Source organism: Balaenoptera ricei, chromosome 9 (genome assembly GCF_028023285.1).
Source record: "Balaenoptera ricei isolate mBalRic1 chromosome 9, mBalRic1.hap2, whole genome shotgun sequence".
NCBI lineage: Eukaryota > Metazoa > Chordata > Mammalia > Artiodactyla > Balaenopteridae > Balaenoptera > Balaenoptera ricei.
The window spans coordinates 94,006,772-94,026,678 of NC_082647.1; the positions used below are offsets into that span (position 1 = coordinate 94,006,772).

Here is a 19,907-nt window from a genome sequence, read left to right on the forward strand (position 1 = left end):
TAATATTTATTGAGTGCTGCCTACATGCCAGGCTCTACTGTAAGCACCTTGCTTGCATTTTCTCAATATATCTCTGGAGCTCCTTGAGTAAGGCAATGTTAAGCCTAACTCAGATATAATGGAGCTTTGTTTCAATCCAAAAATAATATTCAATTTATTTCTACCATTTAAATTAGAATATACTCATATTGAATCTCTTCAAATAACATGTTTTTATCTTGTCCTTCAGGCTTGTGCCTGGACAAAAGAGAAACAAATGCACCTACTTTTTGTGGCCCCATGTTGTGGAGCAGGGAAGAAGGTAGTCCCCATTACAGGTGGCTTTATGGCAGTCTATTCTCCTTTGAGAACTAGAATAAAGACATGGTTTCAGGTCGTGTCTACTTACACCGTTCCACAATGAGCTCATTTGTGTCATCAACAACCAGGAGCGATTAACTTGACCACATATTACCACATCTCTTAAACTGAGGTAGGAGAAAATCTAAACACAAAGAAAAAAATACACAATTTTGAAAAAATATGTGAATTTTGACCTAACTCTTCAATTTACCATTTTGTGTGAGTGTGTGTGTGTGTGTGTGTGTGTGTGTGTGTGTGTGTGTGTTAATAATGGTAATGTAATCTGTATATTGTGGTAGCAGGGGTTTATGTGCTTGAATTTTATCTGAAGGTAGGAATTTTATCTAGAGTTCTAGAACTTATCTGATGATGTCTTTGATATAATGTGATCAAATTGATAGTTGCAGAAGGATGGTGAGGAAGATAGGTAGATTTATTTTATTTTCTGAATGAAAGTGGTATTCTGCTAGAAAGTGAATAATTTCCCTAAATAGTAGCTGGTACTACATAGAAGGCATTCAATAATTATTTGCTGAACTGGATTCTTTTTAAAGTTATAGGATTCCTGGGAAAGATCAATAAACCCACTTCGGCTTCTATTTCTAGAAAAATGGTAGACTAGAAAATCTGGAAATCCTCTTGATACAAAACATCAGTAAATGCTAAAACAAACATTTTAAAAAATATTTCCTTTTTAAATTTTTTAAAATTTCAGCTTTATTGAGGTATATTGACATAAAATTGTAAGATATTTAAAGTGTACATCATAGTGAGTTGATTTATGTATACACTGTAAAAGGATTCCCCCATCTAGTTAAATTAAACATATCCAACATCTCACATATTTATCTTTATTTATTTATTTTTATGAGAACATTTCAGTTCTACTCTGTTAGCAAATTTCAATTATACAACACAGTGTTATCAACCATCGTCATTATTTAGTTGACTTTAGATTACTTTTAATCTAAAGTGTATTAGATTATTTATCTCCGTGTATTACTTTAGATTCTCAGACCTTATTTATCTTATAGCTGAAAGTTTATACCCTTTTTCCAAACTCCCTATTTCCCCTACCCCATAACCCCTAATAATCACTTTTCTACTCTCTAAAACAAACATTTGTTTTTAAAAAATAACTGAGTTTTCAAGAAAGTAAGGAAAATACCCAGGGCCCCAGTCTTTGTAAACCCAGACGCACAATAAGATATCCATGCCATAGCTGCTTAGGATGGGAGAACGGTGGAGGTGGGTTGCTGCTTTTCATAACAATTAGGTTCAGATTTTACTGGCCATGCAGGGACAGAAAAAGTTACCAGGCTTATACAAAGCTGGAGGTCATAACTGAGTCAGAGAGAGAAAGAGAAGGAGACAGAGAAAGGGAGAGAGAGAAATCCAGGATTATAAAAAAGAGAGATGTAAAAACAAAACAAAAAACTGCTATTGACAAGAGAAAAACTAAAGTACCTAGCCTGGGATGAAAAAAATTTCCCAAAGAATTTGTAACCAAAGACCAGTTATTGTGTGCATTGGAATTTGAATTTTAATTATTTGTGGGATCTAACTTGAATTTATTAACTTTGTAATTGTATTTGATACATTAACATGAAAAGAGTTTCCAACTTGGTAGTAACTATGGGGCATTTGGCAGAAATAAATACCCTCTCTCTAAAGAAGCACACCCTCAAACCTGGCCTTGTAGAATTCCTACAGATTAAGCCACAACAAAATGAGCTCTCAAAAAAAATTACAAAACACAGGAAGGAAAAAAAGTCCAACAAGAGTCAACAACAGAAAAACAATAACTTCATGAATAAAATTGTCAGTAATCATGAAAACATTAAGGTGATGAAGACAAAAAAATTCTTGAGAAAAGCTATTGTTGAAAGAGGACTGGGCAGATTTATAAAGAAACCAAATAAAATTAATGGCAATTAAAAACATAGTGATTGAAACTAAAAACTCAACAGATGAGTTAAATAGCAGAAGAAACCCAGCTAATACAAGAAATAGCAAACTGGATTATGTATAATGAAATTACACAGGATAAAGCACAGAGAGATAAAGAGATGGAAAATATAAAGGAGGTTAAGAGACACATTATATAACATAAAAAGGTCCAATATTCTATATATCTTTATAGAATTTCCAGAAGGAAGGAACAGAGCAAATGGAATCAAAGCAAAACTCAAAAATATTACAGGCAAAAATGCTTTAGAACTGATGAAAAGCAACAATTCTCAGATTTAAGAAGCACAAGAAATCCCAAACAGGATAATCAAGATACCATGGGTTTGTAGTGAAATTGCAAAAGGCCATAAGCAAAGGAAAACCTTAAATGCAACCGGAGACAGATTACCTACAAAAGAATGTCACTTAGCAGTCACAGAAAGCATAGTCAGCAGAAAATACTTACCAATCTCAGACACCACATGCAAGTAAATTACAACTCAAGGATGAGTATTAAGTAAAGACACTCTACGACAAAGACTGAGGGAGTTTGCCTCCAATAGACCCATCACAAAACAACTTCTAAAGGACATTGAAATCAGAGGAAAGGAGTGAGATGAAATAATAATGATAGGCAAAGAAATTTAATAAGCATAAGGGTAAACCCAGCAACCTTATAAAAATATACAAGGATGATGACACATGGGAGTACAAAAAACAAGGGACAAAACCACTAGAATATATTCATATTCTAAGACTGGAGAAAGTAATCAGAGTTAAAATGTTCTAAATTCCATTAATTAGTCAGGAAGAAAGTATAGCTATTAGTTTACTTTAGGCTTTATTAAGGTAAATGCACATGTCAAAAATATTTAAGAGAAGCCATCGAAATAGTGGAAATAGAATGGATATCTTCTAACACATGAAAATGGGGACAAGGGGGTAGCTTTTAAAATTCAGTAAATAAAGGCAGGAAAGGACAAAACAGAAGCACATAAAAGAGAATAAATAGTATAAAATAAGATGAGAAAAATGAATCTAAGTATATCTAGTAATAATAAATTTAACAAAATTCACTGCTTGGAAGACAAAGATTATCCCTAATAATGCTTTTGCTTTAAAGTTTTCCCCTCTGATATCAATATAGCTATCAAATTTCCTTTCAGTTGTGTTCATCTTGTTCAGTATTGTATTTTAGGTGGATTTTTAAAATTTATTTGATAAAGAGGGTCACTACATTATAATTAAAGAAAACAATTCAAATAATTTACTAAAGATATATAACAATTCTAAATGAAAGTATTCAGTAGTATAGCTGCAAAGATGCAAGGAGAAATTGACAAATCCACAATCATGATGAAAGATTATATCAAAACTCTCAATTGTTGATAAATCAGTGTGAGGAAATAAAAATCCTTCCTGGATTCCTCAGTGCTCCTGTAAAAAGCTCTAGCCTCTGGAGACAGAAATCTATATGATAAAAAGGTAATGTTTTGTCTTCACTTCCTCTATAAACATTTTACTTTCCACATACTATGGAGATTAGATCTGTAGCTATCTGTCTAGTTAATTTCTCTGATCTAAAAGGATAATAAAACTTCTCTTGTCTCCCCAAGAAGGTCAAATGTGTATAATCTGGCCTAGTTCCCTAGGTCAAGCTCCCGAGATGTCAGGAAGATCCCTAATAATTTACATTCAAGGAGATATGTGTCCCAGGACCTGGAAGACATCTGTAGATCATAAAAGCTAGAGACACTGGTGCTTATCTGGCCCTTGGAGAGATGTATTTACAAGCAGTCCTACCTCCCTCTTTTACTTATAAGGACCCTTGTGATTACATTGGATCCACCTAGATAAACAAGGAAAATCTCACCATCTCAAGATCTTTAACTTGAGTCTGCAAAGACTCTTGCCATGTATTCACAGGTTCTGAGGATTGGGGGGCGGGGGGTGGGCGGGTAGCAGGGGGGACTGTTATTCTGCCTATCACACTATGTAAGGAAATGATAAACACTAAATTTAAGAGAGCAGTTACTTTTTTTTTAAAGATCTTTATTGAAGTATAATTGCTTTACAATATTGTGTTCGTTTCTGCTGTATCACAAAGTGAGTCAGCTATACATATACATATATCCCCATATCTCCTCCCTCTTGAGTCTTCCTCCCATCCCCCCATCCCACCCCTCTAGGTGGTCACAAAGCACCGAGCTGATCTCCCTGTGCTATGCGGCTGCTTCCCACTAGCTATCTATTTTACATTTGGTAGTGTATATATGCCCATGCCACTCTCTCACTTCATCCCAGCTTAGCCTTCCCCCTCCCTGTGTCCTCAAGTCCATTCTCTACATCTCTGTCTTTATTCCTGTCCTGCCCCTATGTTCTCCAGAACCTTTTTTTTTTTTTTTTTTTTAGATTCCATATATATGTGTTAGCATGCAGTATTTGTTTTTCTCTTTCTGACTTACTCTGTATGACAGACTCTAGGTCCATCCACCTCACTACAAATAACTCAATTTCATTTCTTTTTATGGCTGAGTAATATTCCATCGTATATATGTGCCACATCTTCTTTATCCATTCGTCTGTCGATGGACACTAAGGTTGCTTCCATGTCCTGGCTATTGTAAAGAGAGCTGCAATGAACATTGTGGTGCATGACTCTTTTTGAATTATGGTCTTCTCAGGGTATATGCCCAGGAGTGGGATTGCTGGGTCATATGGTAGTTCTATATTTAGCTTTTTAAGGAACCTCCATACTGTTCTCCATAGTGGCTGTATCAATTTACATTCCCACTAACAGTGCAAGAGAGTTCCCTTTTCTCCACACCCTCTCCAGCATTTATTGTTTGTAGATATTTTGATGATGGCCATTCTGACCATTGTGAGGTGATACCACATTGTAGTTTTGATTTGCATTTCTCTAATGATTAGTGATGTTGAGTATCCTTTCATGTGTTTGTTGGCAATCTGTATATCTTCTTTGGAGAAATGTCTATTTAGGTCTTCTGCCCATTTTTGGATTGGGTTGTTTGTTTTTTTGATATGGAGCTGCATGAGCTGCTGCTGCTTGTATATTTTGGAGATTAATCCTTTGTCAGTTGCTTCGTTTGCAAATATTTTCTCCCATTCTGAGGGTTGTCTTTTTGTCTTGTTTATGGTTTCCTTTGCTGTGCAAAAGCTTTTAAGTTTCATTAGGTCCCATTTGTTTATTTTTGTTTTTATTTTCATTGCTCTAGGAGGTGGGTCAGGAAGGATCTTGGTGTGATTTATGTCATAGAGTGTTCTGCCTATGTTTTCCTCTAAGAGTTTTATAGTGTCTGGCCTTACATTTAGGTCTTTAATCCATTTTGAGTTTATTTTTGTGTATGGTGTTTAAGAGAGCAGTTACTTCTAAGGGAGGGGGAAAAATGCAGTTAGAGAGGCTTTAATTGTATTTGTTAAGTTTTATTTCTTAAACTGAGTAGTGATTACACAGGTGTTCATTATATTATATTTCTTTGCATGCCTAAAATATTTTATTTTAAAAACCTCACTTTTGAATAAAGTACCTAGGAATAAATTTAACTAAAGAGGTGGAAGACTAGTACCTTGAAATTTCTTTCTTTACTGAAAGAAATTAAAGAAGACCTAAATAAATGGAAAAATATCCCAAGTTAATAGATTGGAAGACATAACAACAATAACAATAAAAGAAATTTAATCAGACTTTGAAATCTGCCTATGAATAAACACCAAAAACAAACAAACAAACCCACAGGCTCAAAGAGTTTACAGGACTATTCTATCAAATATCCAAGGAATAGGTAATACTAACATGAATAATATTAAGATGTCAATACTACCCAAAGTGATCTACAAATTCAGTATAATCCCTATCAAAATGCCAGTGGTCCTTTTTTTTTTCCAGAAACACAGAAAAGCCAATCCTCAAATTCATATGGAATTGCAAGGGGCCTCAAGTAGCTAAAACAATTTTGAAAAAGAAAATCAAATTTAAAGGAGACACACTTCCCAATTTTGAAACTTATTACAAAGCTATAGTAATCAAAACTGCATGGTACTGGCATAAGGATAGGTAAATAGACTGTTGTAGTAGAATTAAGAGTATAAAAATAAACCAATACATCTATGGTCAATTGATTTTTGCAAGGATGCCAAGAACATTCAATGTGGCAGGAACAGTCTCTTCAACAAACAGTGCTGGGACAACTGGATATCAAAATGCAGAAGAATAAATTTTGGACCTCCTACCTCACATCATACACAAGATTTACTCAAAATGGATCAATAACCTAAATGTAAGGCTAAAAATCTGTAAAACTCTTAGAAGGGAACATAGGGGTAAATCTCCATGACCTTGGGCTTGGCAATGGACTCTTAGATATGACAACAAAATCATGAGCAATAAAGGAAAAAATAAGTTAAGATTCATCAAAGTTTAAAACTTCTGTGCATCAGATGACTTTATCAGAAAGTAAAAACTCTACCTTTTGTCTGTATGTGCTGCAAAGGGAAAAATGTGCCACAAATTAAGTCAGTCATTGAAATGGCCTAGAAGTACTGGAAAGGTATTATGGTCAATCAGATGGCCTGAAAAGTGTACCTGTACAGTTTTGCACATATACTATACTTGAGGAAGTATTATAATAGACAGGGTTTATGCCCAGGGGTAAAGACAACCTAGAAAAGAGAAGTAGCAGCACAGAAAAGCAGTAAAAGTGTAGGGCCAAATTTCTGAGACTGTAAGCAATGTGAGAACAAGTGACTTGTGTAAGAGTTGGGTAAGAACAACTTGGAGTAAGAGGGGGCCAGAAAGCAAAGCCCTAAGGGTAGCAAACTGTAATAGAACTAATGAAGACATAAAGTCACTGAAGAGAGCACCTCTGAGTCTCCTCAACACACAAGGAAATGGACACGCCACTGCTCAGGATGGATTGAGCCTTTATTTCAGAGTCACTGCTACTCCTTGGAAGGTTACTGTCTTAGTTTCCCAAGGCTGCTGTAACAAATTATCACAAACTGTGTGGCTTAAAACAACAGAAAAGGGTACAAGTCTGAAATCACAGTGTTGGCAGGGCCATGCTCCCTCTGAAGGCTCTAGAGGTGGCTCCCTCCTTGCCTCTTTCTAGCTTCTGCTGTTTGCTGGCATTCCCTGGCATTCCTTGGCTTGTAGCTACATCACTCCAATCTTTTTCACATGGCTTTCTTCCCTCCTGTGTGTTTCTGTGTATCTAAATCTCCCTCTCCTTTCTTGTATGAAGAAACCAGTCATTAGATTTAAGACCCACCCTAATCCAGTGTGGTGTTATCTTAGCTAATTACATCTATTTTCAAACAAGGTCACATTCTAAGGCTCTGGTTGGACATGAAATTTGGAGCGATACTACTCATTTCAATTACCTAACTTCCCTGAGTCCATTTCCGCATCTGCAAAATGAGGGTCTTTGATGAGATAATCTCCCAAAGCCTCTTCCATACTGAAAATTTTATGATTACTGTTGTGATTCATGGCCAGATAGTTAAAACTAGACTTCTAATTGTATTGCCATTGTGTGATCTTTAATGTTAAGTTTAGAAGGTTTATTTTTCCCATATCATGTAATTAAATTACTTTTGAATGAGAATTCTAACAGAATATTATTTATAACCAAAAGAAAGTCCATTTCTAACTGGATTGTACCCATCATCCAGGTGCAAAAATGGAGACAGACTTTTATATGAAAGGCATTCCTGCATTCTTGTCTACCTAGCAGAAAAGCAAGGGGCTAATAGAAAAAGACCATATAATGCCATTTCCAATATGTGGTATTAATTTATTCACTAGTTCATTTAACACTTATTGTTAAGCACCTGCTCTATGACAATCATACCTCACTAATTCTATAGAATATTACCCAGAAATATTTAAGAGGCAGGTTTTCCACATCTCAGTGTGGAATAAATTTTTGTAAAGAATTTAAGTGCAATTACCATAAACTTACACTTTCTCCTAGGGAGTCATGCCATTGTTGTGCAATATATATTGAGAGTTCTAAAACATTCATATGCGTTTACACTTGGAAAAACGGAAAATAACTCCACAAGGAACAGGGGCTGTTGCCAACATGGAAACCTGGGAAGAACATCAGGGCAGGTGAGTGTGGATTTCTAATTCAATTCCATAGAAAATTACTGTGTGGTTATTCTATGCAAGGGATTCTAACAACAACAGCAAAAAAACTGACAAGATGTGACAGAGAATAAAAGGCGAAGTTTTAAGAAAACTTAATACCATGAAACTATATATAAGTATCAAGTATGAGGCTATTCAGTCTTCCTATTTAATATGCATCAGTCAGTACCCAGTATGTGCCAGGTGGAGTTGGGATCTTTAGGAGAGGAATGAACATCTAGTGGTCGTGAAAACATAGTGAGGTGAGCTAGAGAAATGAAAGCCCATATCACAAGGGAATTGGAGGGATGTAACAAAGAAGACAAAATAAGAGAGAGGAACCTTGCACCCCTAGTAGGGGAAGAACAAAAGAAAAAGAATTCACAAGTTCAAGGAAGCCTGCTCTGCCCCTAAGCAGTCAAAACAGGTGCTGGTGGTATATGATCCCAGCTAAGGAATATGGCAGCAGCTGGAAGAAGAGTCTACCTAGAGTCTGAGACCTTTCACACTTAATGCCCCCTCCTCACTCCTCCTGACTCACGTGGTAATGAATGACACTTGCAAGAGACCAGGAATGGTTCCTGGGATGAGGAGACTATGAAATGCTGACAGTAAGCTGAAGCACCAGGTGTACAACAGATATTTTCATTTTGACCTCAACTGATAGAACTAGCATCCCTGGGTGGAAATCAACAGTTGACAGATTTCAGCTTTACGTAAGGAAAGTCCTCTAGGCTAGTCCCTTCTAGCACAAAGACTCTATGATTTTAGGATTTTGTAATTCTCTGCTTTCCCAAGCAAGCAAGTTCCAAAAGAAAAGAATGTATATTGGTCATGGTGAGAATTAAATATATTCTCTAACCCTCTGTGGTGTTCGATTGGTATTGGAACACATATCAGCACATATGTTCCACATAAGAGCAGGGAGAAGGATCAAGGAAGAGCTAAAATGAAGTGGGCTGACTGGGAAGGATGTCTGCTTACTGACTATGATAGAACATTGAGTGTGTTACCAAGGAGATACTGTTGGAAGAGATGAACTTTAAGTTCCTCCTAGACAAAGATTCTGTTATTCTAAGATTTTGTAATTCCTTGCTTTCCAAGACAAGCCAGCTCTTAAAAAAAAAAGAACTTCATGAGAATTAAATCTATTCTCTAGTAACACCAGCACTCCCTACTTATTTGTTAGATTGCCTGGATAGTAATGCATTTCATGTGGGAGTTCTTGCTGTAAGCACAGTGGAAACCAAACAAAAATAAGTCCAGACACTATTGGCACTGGAGGGGAAAAATGTTACAGTATAAATCTTCTAAATCAGACATGATTTATGCATCACAGAATTATGCGACAGTGTGCACCATCAAATAACTGTAGCAATGCCTCCTGAGCAACTGTATAGCACTCGGTTTACAAAATGCTGTAACGTGCATGCTGGCCAAGTCATTCTGCAAGGCCTATATATTCAAGTTGCTTGGTAAAGCTGAAGAGGGATTCCCTTCAGGTCAAGATATCTGTATTTCTTGAGGTTTATACAAGAGAAAAAGTAGAAATGAGAAAAACATGCCTGTGAAAGGCTGATTTCCACTAAGCTAAGTCAGGTACCACTCACTGGTACCTCTGTCCAATGACTGAGTAGGTGAGTCTGTTAGTGAGCTCTAAACCAAGAGACCATACCTCAAAGCTGGAGAAATGGAAAAGATCCTTTCTCTTGATGGAAATAAGATATAATAAAAATTAAAGGTTCAGTTTTGGTCCATTACACATAATGTGCCAAAGTCTATATCACAACCTTCAGGTAGGCCTGGTCCTCTGCCCGAGAATAAAAGAACGATGGAGGGATGTGAAAACCCAAACCCTTCCTCTTTCTAAACCTATTAGGTGGGACTAACACAGTAGGCCTCTGAGTGGAATGTGAGTAATAGCCGCTCCCAGAGGAGGGTGTCCACTTAGGAGGGCTACCCAGTGCGGATGTTTGAGCTTCAGTGGGGGAGGCGGGCATCCAAGTGAGGCAGGGGTGAGGGGTGAGGGCATGGTATCAGAGGTCGGGCACCAACAGCATGAGGAAGCTGGCCTGGCACAGGGCTTAGAGCCCAAGTGCACAGGAAGGTGATCTAGTCAAGCAATGGGGACCCCAGGAGAGATAAGGCAGGTGGTCACCCTGGGGGGGTTGGGGGGGAGATGGAGCTTAGTGGTGTGAGAAGCACATCGATTCTTGAGATGGGGGACTGGCCTGTGTGGAATGTCAGAACCAGACGAGTGTAAGGAGGGTGGTACTTGCACAGGAAAGGAGGCCGTGACGGTAGGAGATTGGTACATATGGGGAAGAGGTGGATAGATCAACTTAAAAGGCTAGGAAATTGGGAGCCAGGTTTCTCCCTCTAGGAGAAGGTAGTTATGAGTGTGGAAAGGAAGAAAACTAGAATGAACCCTGTGGTGTTACACTGGAATTGGGTATTGGTGGGAAATCATGGTTTTCGATTATACACAACTAGATAAATAGGGGAGGCTAGAAGCAGGAGAATCATCCCCTGAAGCTCATGCAGAGTGGACTCTTGAACCAAATCAAGGTTCTGTTAACAAGAAAGAGGGGAGGGATTGACTATTCAGCAGCAAACATCTTGCCAGTCCACCACCCAACAGATCATCAAAGTAGGGAGCAAACACCTTTAGCTTCAGGACGCTTTCACCACCTCTTTGATTTCCTGGGTCTTACTCACTAACCTATAGTATTTCTAGGTTATTGCTAGACCAGGGGTCAGCAAACATTTTCTAAAAAGGGCCAAAGAGTAAATATTTTGACTTTGTGGGCCAAGAGGAAATGTCCTCAACTCACTGAACAACAAATCACCAAAAGATGAATGGTCTTTTTTATTTAACATCTGAAAATGTAAAAACTATTTTTAGTTAGAAACTCATACAAAAATAGGTGGTGGTGGGCAGGTTTGTCCCATAGGCCACAGTTTGCCACCCTTGCTGTAGACCATCCCCATCCTCAGCACTCCCAAGATGGGCCCAGCTTGGTGGGTCTTCTGGGACTTAACCTAAAAGAGCTATGGCATCTGCAAGATCCCTTGGGGCAAGCCAAATTCTTAACCCTGTTTGTTTCTTGTCACCTCTGTCCTGAGGGCAACCTGTGTCCTGGTTAATCAGAACAAATAGAGCCAAATTTAGGGACAAGAAATGAAAAATCCCCAAAGATCTTTTTTGGCAACACTGCTTTGCCTCAAAAGGGCCAGTTTTCACAATTCCCAGAGATTAAAAATAGAGTTCTGTTAGAATGTGAATATATTTAAACATTCACTAGTAATCGAGGTCATCATTAGGCAGCTTAGGCATAAGTGCTTTTAAATGTCAGAATAAACCTCTTGGGTCCATTCCACCATTGACTGTCTACCAGTGGGATTGTTTAGTATTGGTTTAGTATTGGTAGGCTCATTCGCAAACATTATAGCTCACATCAGCTTTATCTCCATTATACAAATCAGGAAACTGAAGGTCAAAGAGATTAAATTACATGCTGTAGGTTACACAATGTCTCAGTCAGCTCAGGCTACTATAACAAAATACCATAGACTGAGTGGCTTGAACAACAGACATTTATTTCTCACAGTTCTGGAGGCTGGGAAGTCCAGTATCAAAGCACTGGCAGATTTGGTTCTTGGTAAGGGCTTTTTTCCTGGCTTGTAGACAACTGCCTTCTTGTTGTGTCCTCACATGGTAAAGAAAGGAAGCTCTGGTGTCTCTTCCTCTTCTTCTAAGGGCAGCAATCCCATTATGGGGCATCTACCCTCATGACCTCTTCTAAACCTAATTATCTCCCCAAGATCCTACTTCCTAACCATCTCATTGGGAGTTAATACTTCAACGTATGAATTTGGTAGGGGCACAGACATTCAGTCCATAACACACAGTTATCCAGAGCTCAGATTCATACTTTGATTTTCTAAATTTAGGATTCATTTCCCTACACAATTTCCACTGAAACTTTACCCCATTCTAGAATGATATATTGTTCTCACCTGACTGCCACCTGCCTAGAATAGAATGAGTCATAAAACACCTTTCAGCATAAATTTTAATCCTCACCATATAACCTCTATTTTGAATATTTTTCCAAAGCCTCATAATTATTGGACATTTTCCAATCATAAACTACTTGACAGTATGAAAAGACTTTCATCATTTTTCTGACAAATTCTCCTAAGAGATATTTGTGTCAAAATTCTGCAAACACCCGTTTACTTGAAGAAAAAATTTGTTTGAAAGTAAACCTCAATTGTTTAATGAAGTCATTCTCCTCATCCAAAATCAAAATGGAACTTTTACCAGTACAAGGTCAAGAGTTTTCTGTTCCCTGTTTAAACTAACCATTCCTTTTTGCACAACATCTAATGTCAAAAAATATAACAACACTTTCCCTTCCAAACAGAGGAAAATTTAACCATATCCCATTAGAAATAGAACTCCCAAGAGTAGAACACTTAACAATTAATCTGCTTCCATGGCTAAATTGCATGTTCTATTTAAACTTAATCTTTAAAAAATTTAAATATTATTTCAATTCCTGGACCATTCGTAGCAACTATCTTGTTCTGCTTACCCAAAGTAGGACATTCTAGAGAAGCTATTTGTGTTTTTAATGCAGTATTTCTGATGTATAAAATGGTAGATATTCTAAAAACTGTGAGCTTCTTCTCATGTATATAGAATCTTAAGGAAAAATAATAAATTAATGTGAGTTTTTCACTCTGTATCTTTCTTCTATTTCTCCCTAACTTAAACTTATTCTCAAAGGAGATATATGCTCTCTAGGAGACAGTATCCTAAAAAACATTCTACTATGATTCCCAAATGCCATTAAAAGTCAAAATATTGTTTTGAATATAATAAGTTCCATATGGGTCTGAACTATGGTTTGGTGGTTATAGCCTGACATTCAAGAGTTAGATCCCAGGGACATATAGACCAATATTTCCACAAGTGTTACTTAAAATATTAAAAAATATTTGGTAGGAAAAAATAATTATGTGACCAAATAAGTTTGGGAAATTCAGATCAAAGCAAAGTAAAATATTATGAAACATTTAAGCATCTAGAGGAAGAAAGAAATTAATAATAAGCACATATCCATTAATCAGATTTAACAAATATTACCCTTTTAGAAACTAAAGTCAAGAACTTTTTCTTTAGGACCTTCTTTTAGCTCCAGAAAGACAGTGACATTAACCATTTACTGTGAACCTCATTTTTGTTTTTTTAATGTAAATTCTCTATCCTCACAGCTTCCAAGATGCCACATTATCCTGGTTTTTCCCTGACTCTCCACCCTGGTTCTCTGCTCTCTCCATTTTTCTATTAGTCTAGGGAAACAATAGGATATATACATATGCATGCACACACACACACACACACACACACACACACACACACACACACACTAAGGAATTGGCTCCCACAATTATGGAAGCTGAGAAGTCGAAGCTCTGCAGTTGGCAAGCTGGCTATTCGGCCTTCAATGGCTTGTATGACACCCACTCACACTGGGGAGAGCCATCTGCTTTACTCAGTGAGCTAATTCAAATGTTAATCTCATCCAAAAACATCCTTACAGACACACCCAGAAATAATGATTAGCCAAATATCTGGGCACCCCATGGCCCATTCAAGTTGACACATAAAATTAACCATAACAGTCCCCAGTTGGCTTCCCTGCCTTTTCTTAAATCATGGGTATTTCCCAAGGCTCACCCTTAGGCACCAGCAAATTTTTAAAAATTCTCTCCCGCAAAGAGTTTGTTCATTCTTACGGCTTATATGATATTTTATTTATGACAACTACCTAATCAAAATTTTAATGCTACACTTTCAATAAGAACGGAAAGAAGCTTGTGTGAAGGTGGAAAGGGCATTTACATTTATTGTGCACTTCCTCTGTGCTAGGCATTTCATTTTAATTCTTAGAAGACCCCTGTTATGTGTCCATTGTTATCCTAGTCCAAAGATAGAGGGACCTAACTCTACACCATTTTCCAGTTCTACCTGGATTAGGCTTGCTACATAACGTACAGGATGCCCAATTAAATTTGAATTTACATAAACAACTAATAAATTTTTAGTATAAGTATGTGCCACATATTGTACAGGACAAAGTTATACTACAAAGGAAAAGAAAACTTTACCTGAAATTTAAATTTAATTGGGCATCCTGTATTTTTACTTGCTAACTCTGGCAACCCTCACCTGAATTGGGGTCCTCCATTGCTTGTTCTGGTCCCTTAGCTCTGTATACAGACCCTCCGTGTCTGCCTGACCACCTGTCCCTCATCACCTGCCTGTCGCCATGGGCACCACATGTTGACAGCTGCCATACCCCGATCCCTGTGTTCTACGCACCTGCAGGGCTCTCACCAGATGGGAATTCATCCATGCTCACTACCTGGCCTGGCTGTGGCTGTTTGGCCAAATCCTCTGAAGACCATTCTCTACCACAGTCAGCTATGGAACAGTCTTCCCCTCACTCCACCCAGAACTAGCACCACCCTGGTGGTCGTGATCCTGGTTAAGTGTCCCACCAGCATATAAACCACGCCCACTTTCCATACAATACAAGGTCTTGTGGGAAGGGGGAAAATAGGGATAGAAAACTGATTTTAAAAACACAAAAAAGCAAAGCCAGAGAGGCATCTTACAGCTCAGGGCAGCAGAATGAGCCCCAGAAAGGAAGAGTAGACAGGATTTTTGTAAAGCATTTTTTCACCATTGATAAGACTGTAAGCATCATGTTTATCAAAGCAGTGAATTCCACAGGCTGTACGACATAGCTAAGGCACTGAATATTGGAATTAGAACCAAAATCAACAAGATGAAATTGAACAGGAATAACAGGAACTGCTGTGTTTAGGTTGAGAATAGCAGTGACATAAGGTAAAACTGCTGGCCAGCAGTTCAGATAAAAAAGACCTCAGCAGTTTTGTTCAACACAAGTTCAAGCACAGGCATTATGATGTAGTAGAGGAAAAAACAAGACTTAGATTCAAACATACCCTACCTCAATTCCTGATTTCACCACTTAGGGAAAGAATGGGAGCTTATGGCAGACATCTGTGCTGCATTCCCATGCCAACCCTCCTAAGAGGTGACAGGCCCCCTAATGGGAGCCCTCTGAAGGCCACAGCAACTGACCTCTAAAAAGCCTGCCTTGAGTGCTGTGGTAAAAATCCCTGTGCCCAAGCTTGGTTCAGAAACTGTGGAGCCTCCTGCCTTCAAGGGACTGAATCAACTTAGGAAGCACAGGTGTGGTGGCCAGCACTGGACTTGGTGGGCTCCAGTCCAGTGCTCTTCTCAGGTACTTGGGTTCTAAGAGACCTCTAAGACTCTTGCACAAACAAGGAGCAGGGGCCAAGGGGGATTAGGATTACATTTCATGATTGAGATTGACTTTACTGGCTGCCAAATGGGTGGGGACATGTAGCAGACTGACCTGACATAGGGGAATAAATAAATATGACATTTATTTTCATCCAAATATTAGGGAGTATAATTCACACTCTACAAAGTTTAAAGGACTTGTTCAGTCAGACAGACTCAGACCAATCCCAACCATACCACTGCGATTTAACCTACTTTCCAAGCATCATTTCGTTTATTTGCAAAAAAGAAAATATAATGCCAAATTCACAAAGCTTTTAGGAGAATTACATGAGATAACTTGTGGTAAAAACCGTAACATAGTTCTTAGTGTGGTATGGTTGCATTTTATACAAATATGAATTCTGTGGATTTAAAATAGTGCAATAAAAAATATGAGACCCATTATATGGCAAAATTTGAAAAAAATGTGAATCCCATTTTATATTTTTATTCTTATGTGGAAAAACATCTTGAATGGGTATCGTTTGCTAATCACTAATTGGATGTGGAGAATAAAAATAAAAGGGGAAGTTTAGGATGACCCTCACAGTTAAGATCTGGGTGACAAGTGATGATACTGTTTACCAAGAAAGGCCAGGAATATGGAGGGGTGGGGAGAAGTCCCCCAAGGGCAGTAGGGAGGTGATGTCTTTAAGTTGGACAAGCTAGGGGTAGATTCTGTGGAACATTCAGGTAGAGGTACTCAGCAGGTATTGCTGATAGTGGCCTGGGTCTCAGAAGAGAAAGCTGGCTGGAGATATATAGATTTGAAAGTCAGGAGTAAACAGCATATAACCTAAAGCATGTATTTGAAATCACCCAGAGATTGAGGATGGAATGAGAAGATCAAAGAAGCAATGATGTAGCCTTTACAAATACTATCATACAAGAAGTGAATAGGAACACATTACCTCTAGAGGAATCTTAAAAGGAATGTTCAGAGAGGTGGACAGAAAACCAGGAGGGAGTGTTGTCACTGAGGCTTAGTTTAAAGAGAGATTTTTCTTCAATAATTTTTTAATTGAAGTATTTTAGATTTACAATGTTCTGTTAATTTCTGCTGTACAGCAAAGTGATTCACTTATACATATATATATACATTTTTAATATTCTTTTCCATTATGGTTCGTCATAGGATATGGAATATAGTTCTCTGTGCTATACAGTAGGACCTTATTGCTTATCCATTCTATACATAAAAGCTTACATCTGCTAACCCTAACCTCCCACTTCATCCCTCCTACACCCTCCTGCCCCTTGGCAACCACAAGTCTGTTCTCTATGTCCATGATTCTGTTTCTGTTTCATAGATAGTTTCATTTGTGTCATTTAGATTCCACATATAACTGATATCATATGGTGTTTGTCTTTCTCTTTCTGACTCACTTCACTTAGTTGATAATCTCTAGTTGCATCCATGTTGCTGTAAATGGCATTATTTCATTCTTTTTTATGGCTGAGTAGTATTCCACTATATATATGTACCACATCTTCTTTATCCATTCATCTGTCGATGGACATTTAGGTTGTTTCCATGTCTTGGCTATTGTGAATAGTGCTGCTATGAACATAGGGGTGCATGTATCTGTTTGAATTACAGTTTTGTCTGGATATGTGCCTAGGAGGGACTGCTGGATCATATGGTAATTCTGTTTTTAGTTTTCTGGGGAACCTCCATACTGTTCTCCATAGTGGCTGCACCATCTTACATTCCCACCAACAGTGTAGGAGGGTTCCCTTTTCTCCACACCCTCTCCAGCATTTGTTATTGGTAGACTTTTTAATGATGGCCATTGTGACTGGTGGTGGTACCTCATTGTAGTTTTGATTTGCATTTAGAGAGAGATTTAGTGCTAAAGAAGTTGTCATCCATGTCAGGTCACAGAAAGGTCAATAAAGTCATAACATTTTAATCAGCTGTTGAAGGTCAATGGAGAGTCTAGCTAGCACAACTTCAGTGGAAAAGTGGGAGCAAAGATGGGCTTCAGGAATGTCCATTTTAAGGGAGGTGATACTTGCACTGGATGCTGCCCTGATCAGATCACACTTGGAATATTTCTTCTAACTTTGGCACTGTTGAGTGTGAAGTACTGATTGGAGGAGACAGCCATTGCATAGGAGAAGAGAGGCAGGCAGGCATGAAGATTAGGTAGTGAAAGAGAAAAACAAATATCGTGTATTAACGCTTATATGTGGAACCTAGAAAAATGGTACAGATGAACCGGTTTGCAGGGCAGATATAGAGACACAAATGTAGAGAACAAACGTATGGACACCAGGGGGGAAAGTGGCAGGGGGTTGGTGGTGGTGGTGTGATGAATTGGGAGATTGGGATTGATATGAATACACTAATATGTATAAAATAGATAACCAGTAAGAACCTGCTGTATAAAAAATAAATAAAATAAAATTCAAAAAAAAAATTAGGTAGTGAAAATAGAAGATAAATTAGAAGGCTCAGGAAAAACCAAACAGATAAGCCATGTTGTATGGAAATTAGAAAAACAAAACAAAGGGGCAGAGGCAGGAATATGGAGTGATTTACATTTTTTAACCACAAAAGTAACAGCAGCCAGGAACACAGTGTGGATCAGACCCCATGGGGTTGAGGGTCTCAGCATGGTGCATTCTCCACACCCTATTACTCTGGCAAAGGATACCTTCATGATGCAAACAGCATTATGAGGAAATCCTCAAGCTCTGAATAAAACCATAACTGGTCAGAGCCTTAAATGACCTGGGTATCTCTATCTGGGAGACAGAGCTTTCCATGTAAAAGGATTAACTTGAACCTGGGTGCACAAGACCCACCCTGGGTGCTGCTACTCCCACTGATTCTCATCTGACTCAGTGTTAAGTAGTAAGTGAATATTGAGTAGTGAGTGAATATTCACATTGTCTAGTGTCGTTTTCTCTCACACTGCTACTTGAAGGGAAACCTCAGGACCAGGATAAGGAGGGAGCTGAGTATAAAAGTACAGAGCGATCCAGGCCACCTATTTACCTGGAGAGCTCCCCTGTATTTAGAAAGTTGGGCCCATTCAGGGTGGGGAGAAAACATGGTCCATACCACTCTATGAGGGACCTACAAATAGAGAATTCTCAGAAAATGGCAACCAAGATAGTAGCAGGAGTGGAGGAGGGAAGAGTTGAGACTAGAAACTGTGAGAGAAGAATAAACAGTTGACTGAACTGGGAATTTGTAACCACATAGGTACTAGAAAATAAAATCATAGCTATGTTTAAGAATTGACAAATTTGTTCTTATTCCTTGTGGATGCAGCAGAAACAACTAGGGACAAAAGGTGCTTGGGAAGCTGCTTTCTCTGCTTTGATATGAGAAACAACTTGCTAATTACATACCTACTCCTCCCCAAAAGGGAACAGAATGCACCCCAAAGTCAACAGCCTCTCAAGCACAGAAAGCGTTAGACCAGAGGCTGGATACACGTTACTATTACTGGAGATGCTTCATTTTCTTGGCCTCATATTCCCATCTGAAAGCACTTCAGTAACACTCCAGGGCTCTGTCTCCACCCCTCACATCTCCCCAGGAGAAGAGGAGGGATGTACCTGACTGGCGAATTTGGGAGAAATAACCAGGCCTACAATTCAGCTCCCGCTCCACTCTGCCCTGACTCGAAAGCAAATGCATGCATCCTGGCTGCCCTCAGCAGCCTGAGGGAGGGCTGCGGTAGTCCAGGCTGTGCAGTGACTGAGGGTAAGTCTGCCTGATCCAGGTGTAAAGTACTAGCAAGTCACCTTGGTCAATGTCTTAAGCCATGGTTTCCTACCATCTGTATCAGATAATATTTAGCTCTCCAGCTGTCTACTTCCCAATTTTTTCCAAACTCAGACAAGGAAGAGGGTGTTATTACGTTGTCCCCTAAGACTCTAAGAATATCTGTGAGGAATACTGTCCTGGGGGAAATGTTAGACCATATAACTCAGAAGTTGTTCTAAATGTAGGATTCTGTGACTTCATGACTTCTCAGATACTTCTAGGATCTTCTAACTTAGTGTCCAGTTGACATTTCAAATTCAATGAATCTA

At 38.4% G+C, this 19,907-nt stretch overlaps 2 protein-coding genes across 2 annotated transcripts in view; one reads left to right on the forward strand and one right to left on the reverse strand.

Moving 5' to 3' along the window:
• Positions 1–19,907, reverse strand: part of FBXL13 (F-box and leucine rich repeat protein 13) — a 190,347-nt gene that overhangs the window by 124,910 nt on the left and 45,530 nt on the right. Inside the window, exon 8 of the mRNA XM_059932534.1 lies at positions 389–484. Within this exon, the coding sequence (XP_059788517.1) occupies positions 389–484 (96 nt within the window). The remainder of the gene's footprint in view (positions 1–388; positions 485–19,907) is intronic.
• The window catches only part of LRRC17 (leucine rich repeat containing 17), a 171,312-nt gene that overhangs the window by 112,199 nt on the left and 39,206 nt on the right, over positions 1–19,907 (forward strand). The gene's annotated exons all lie outside the window — the stretch shown is intronic.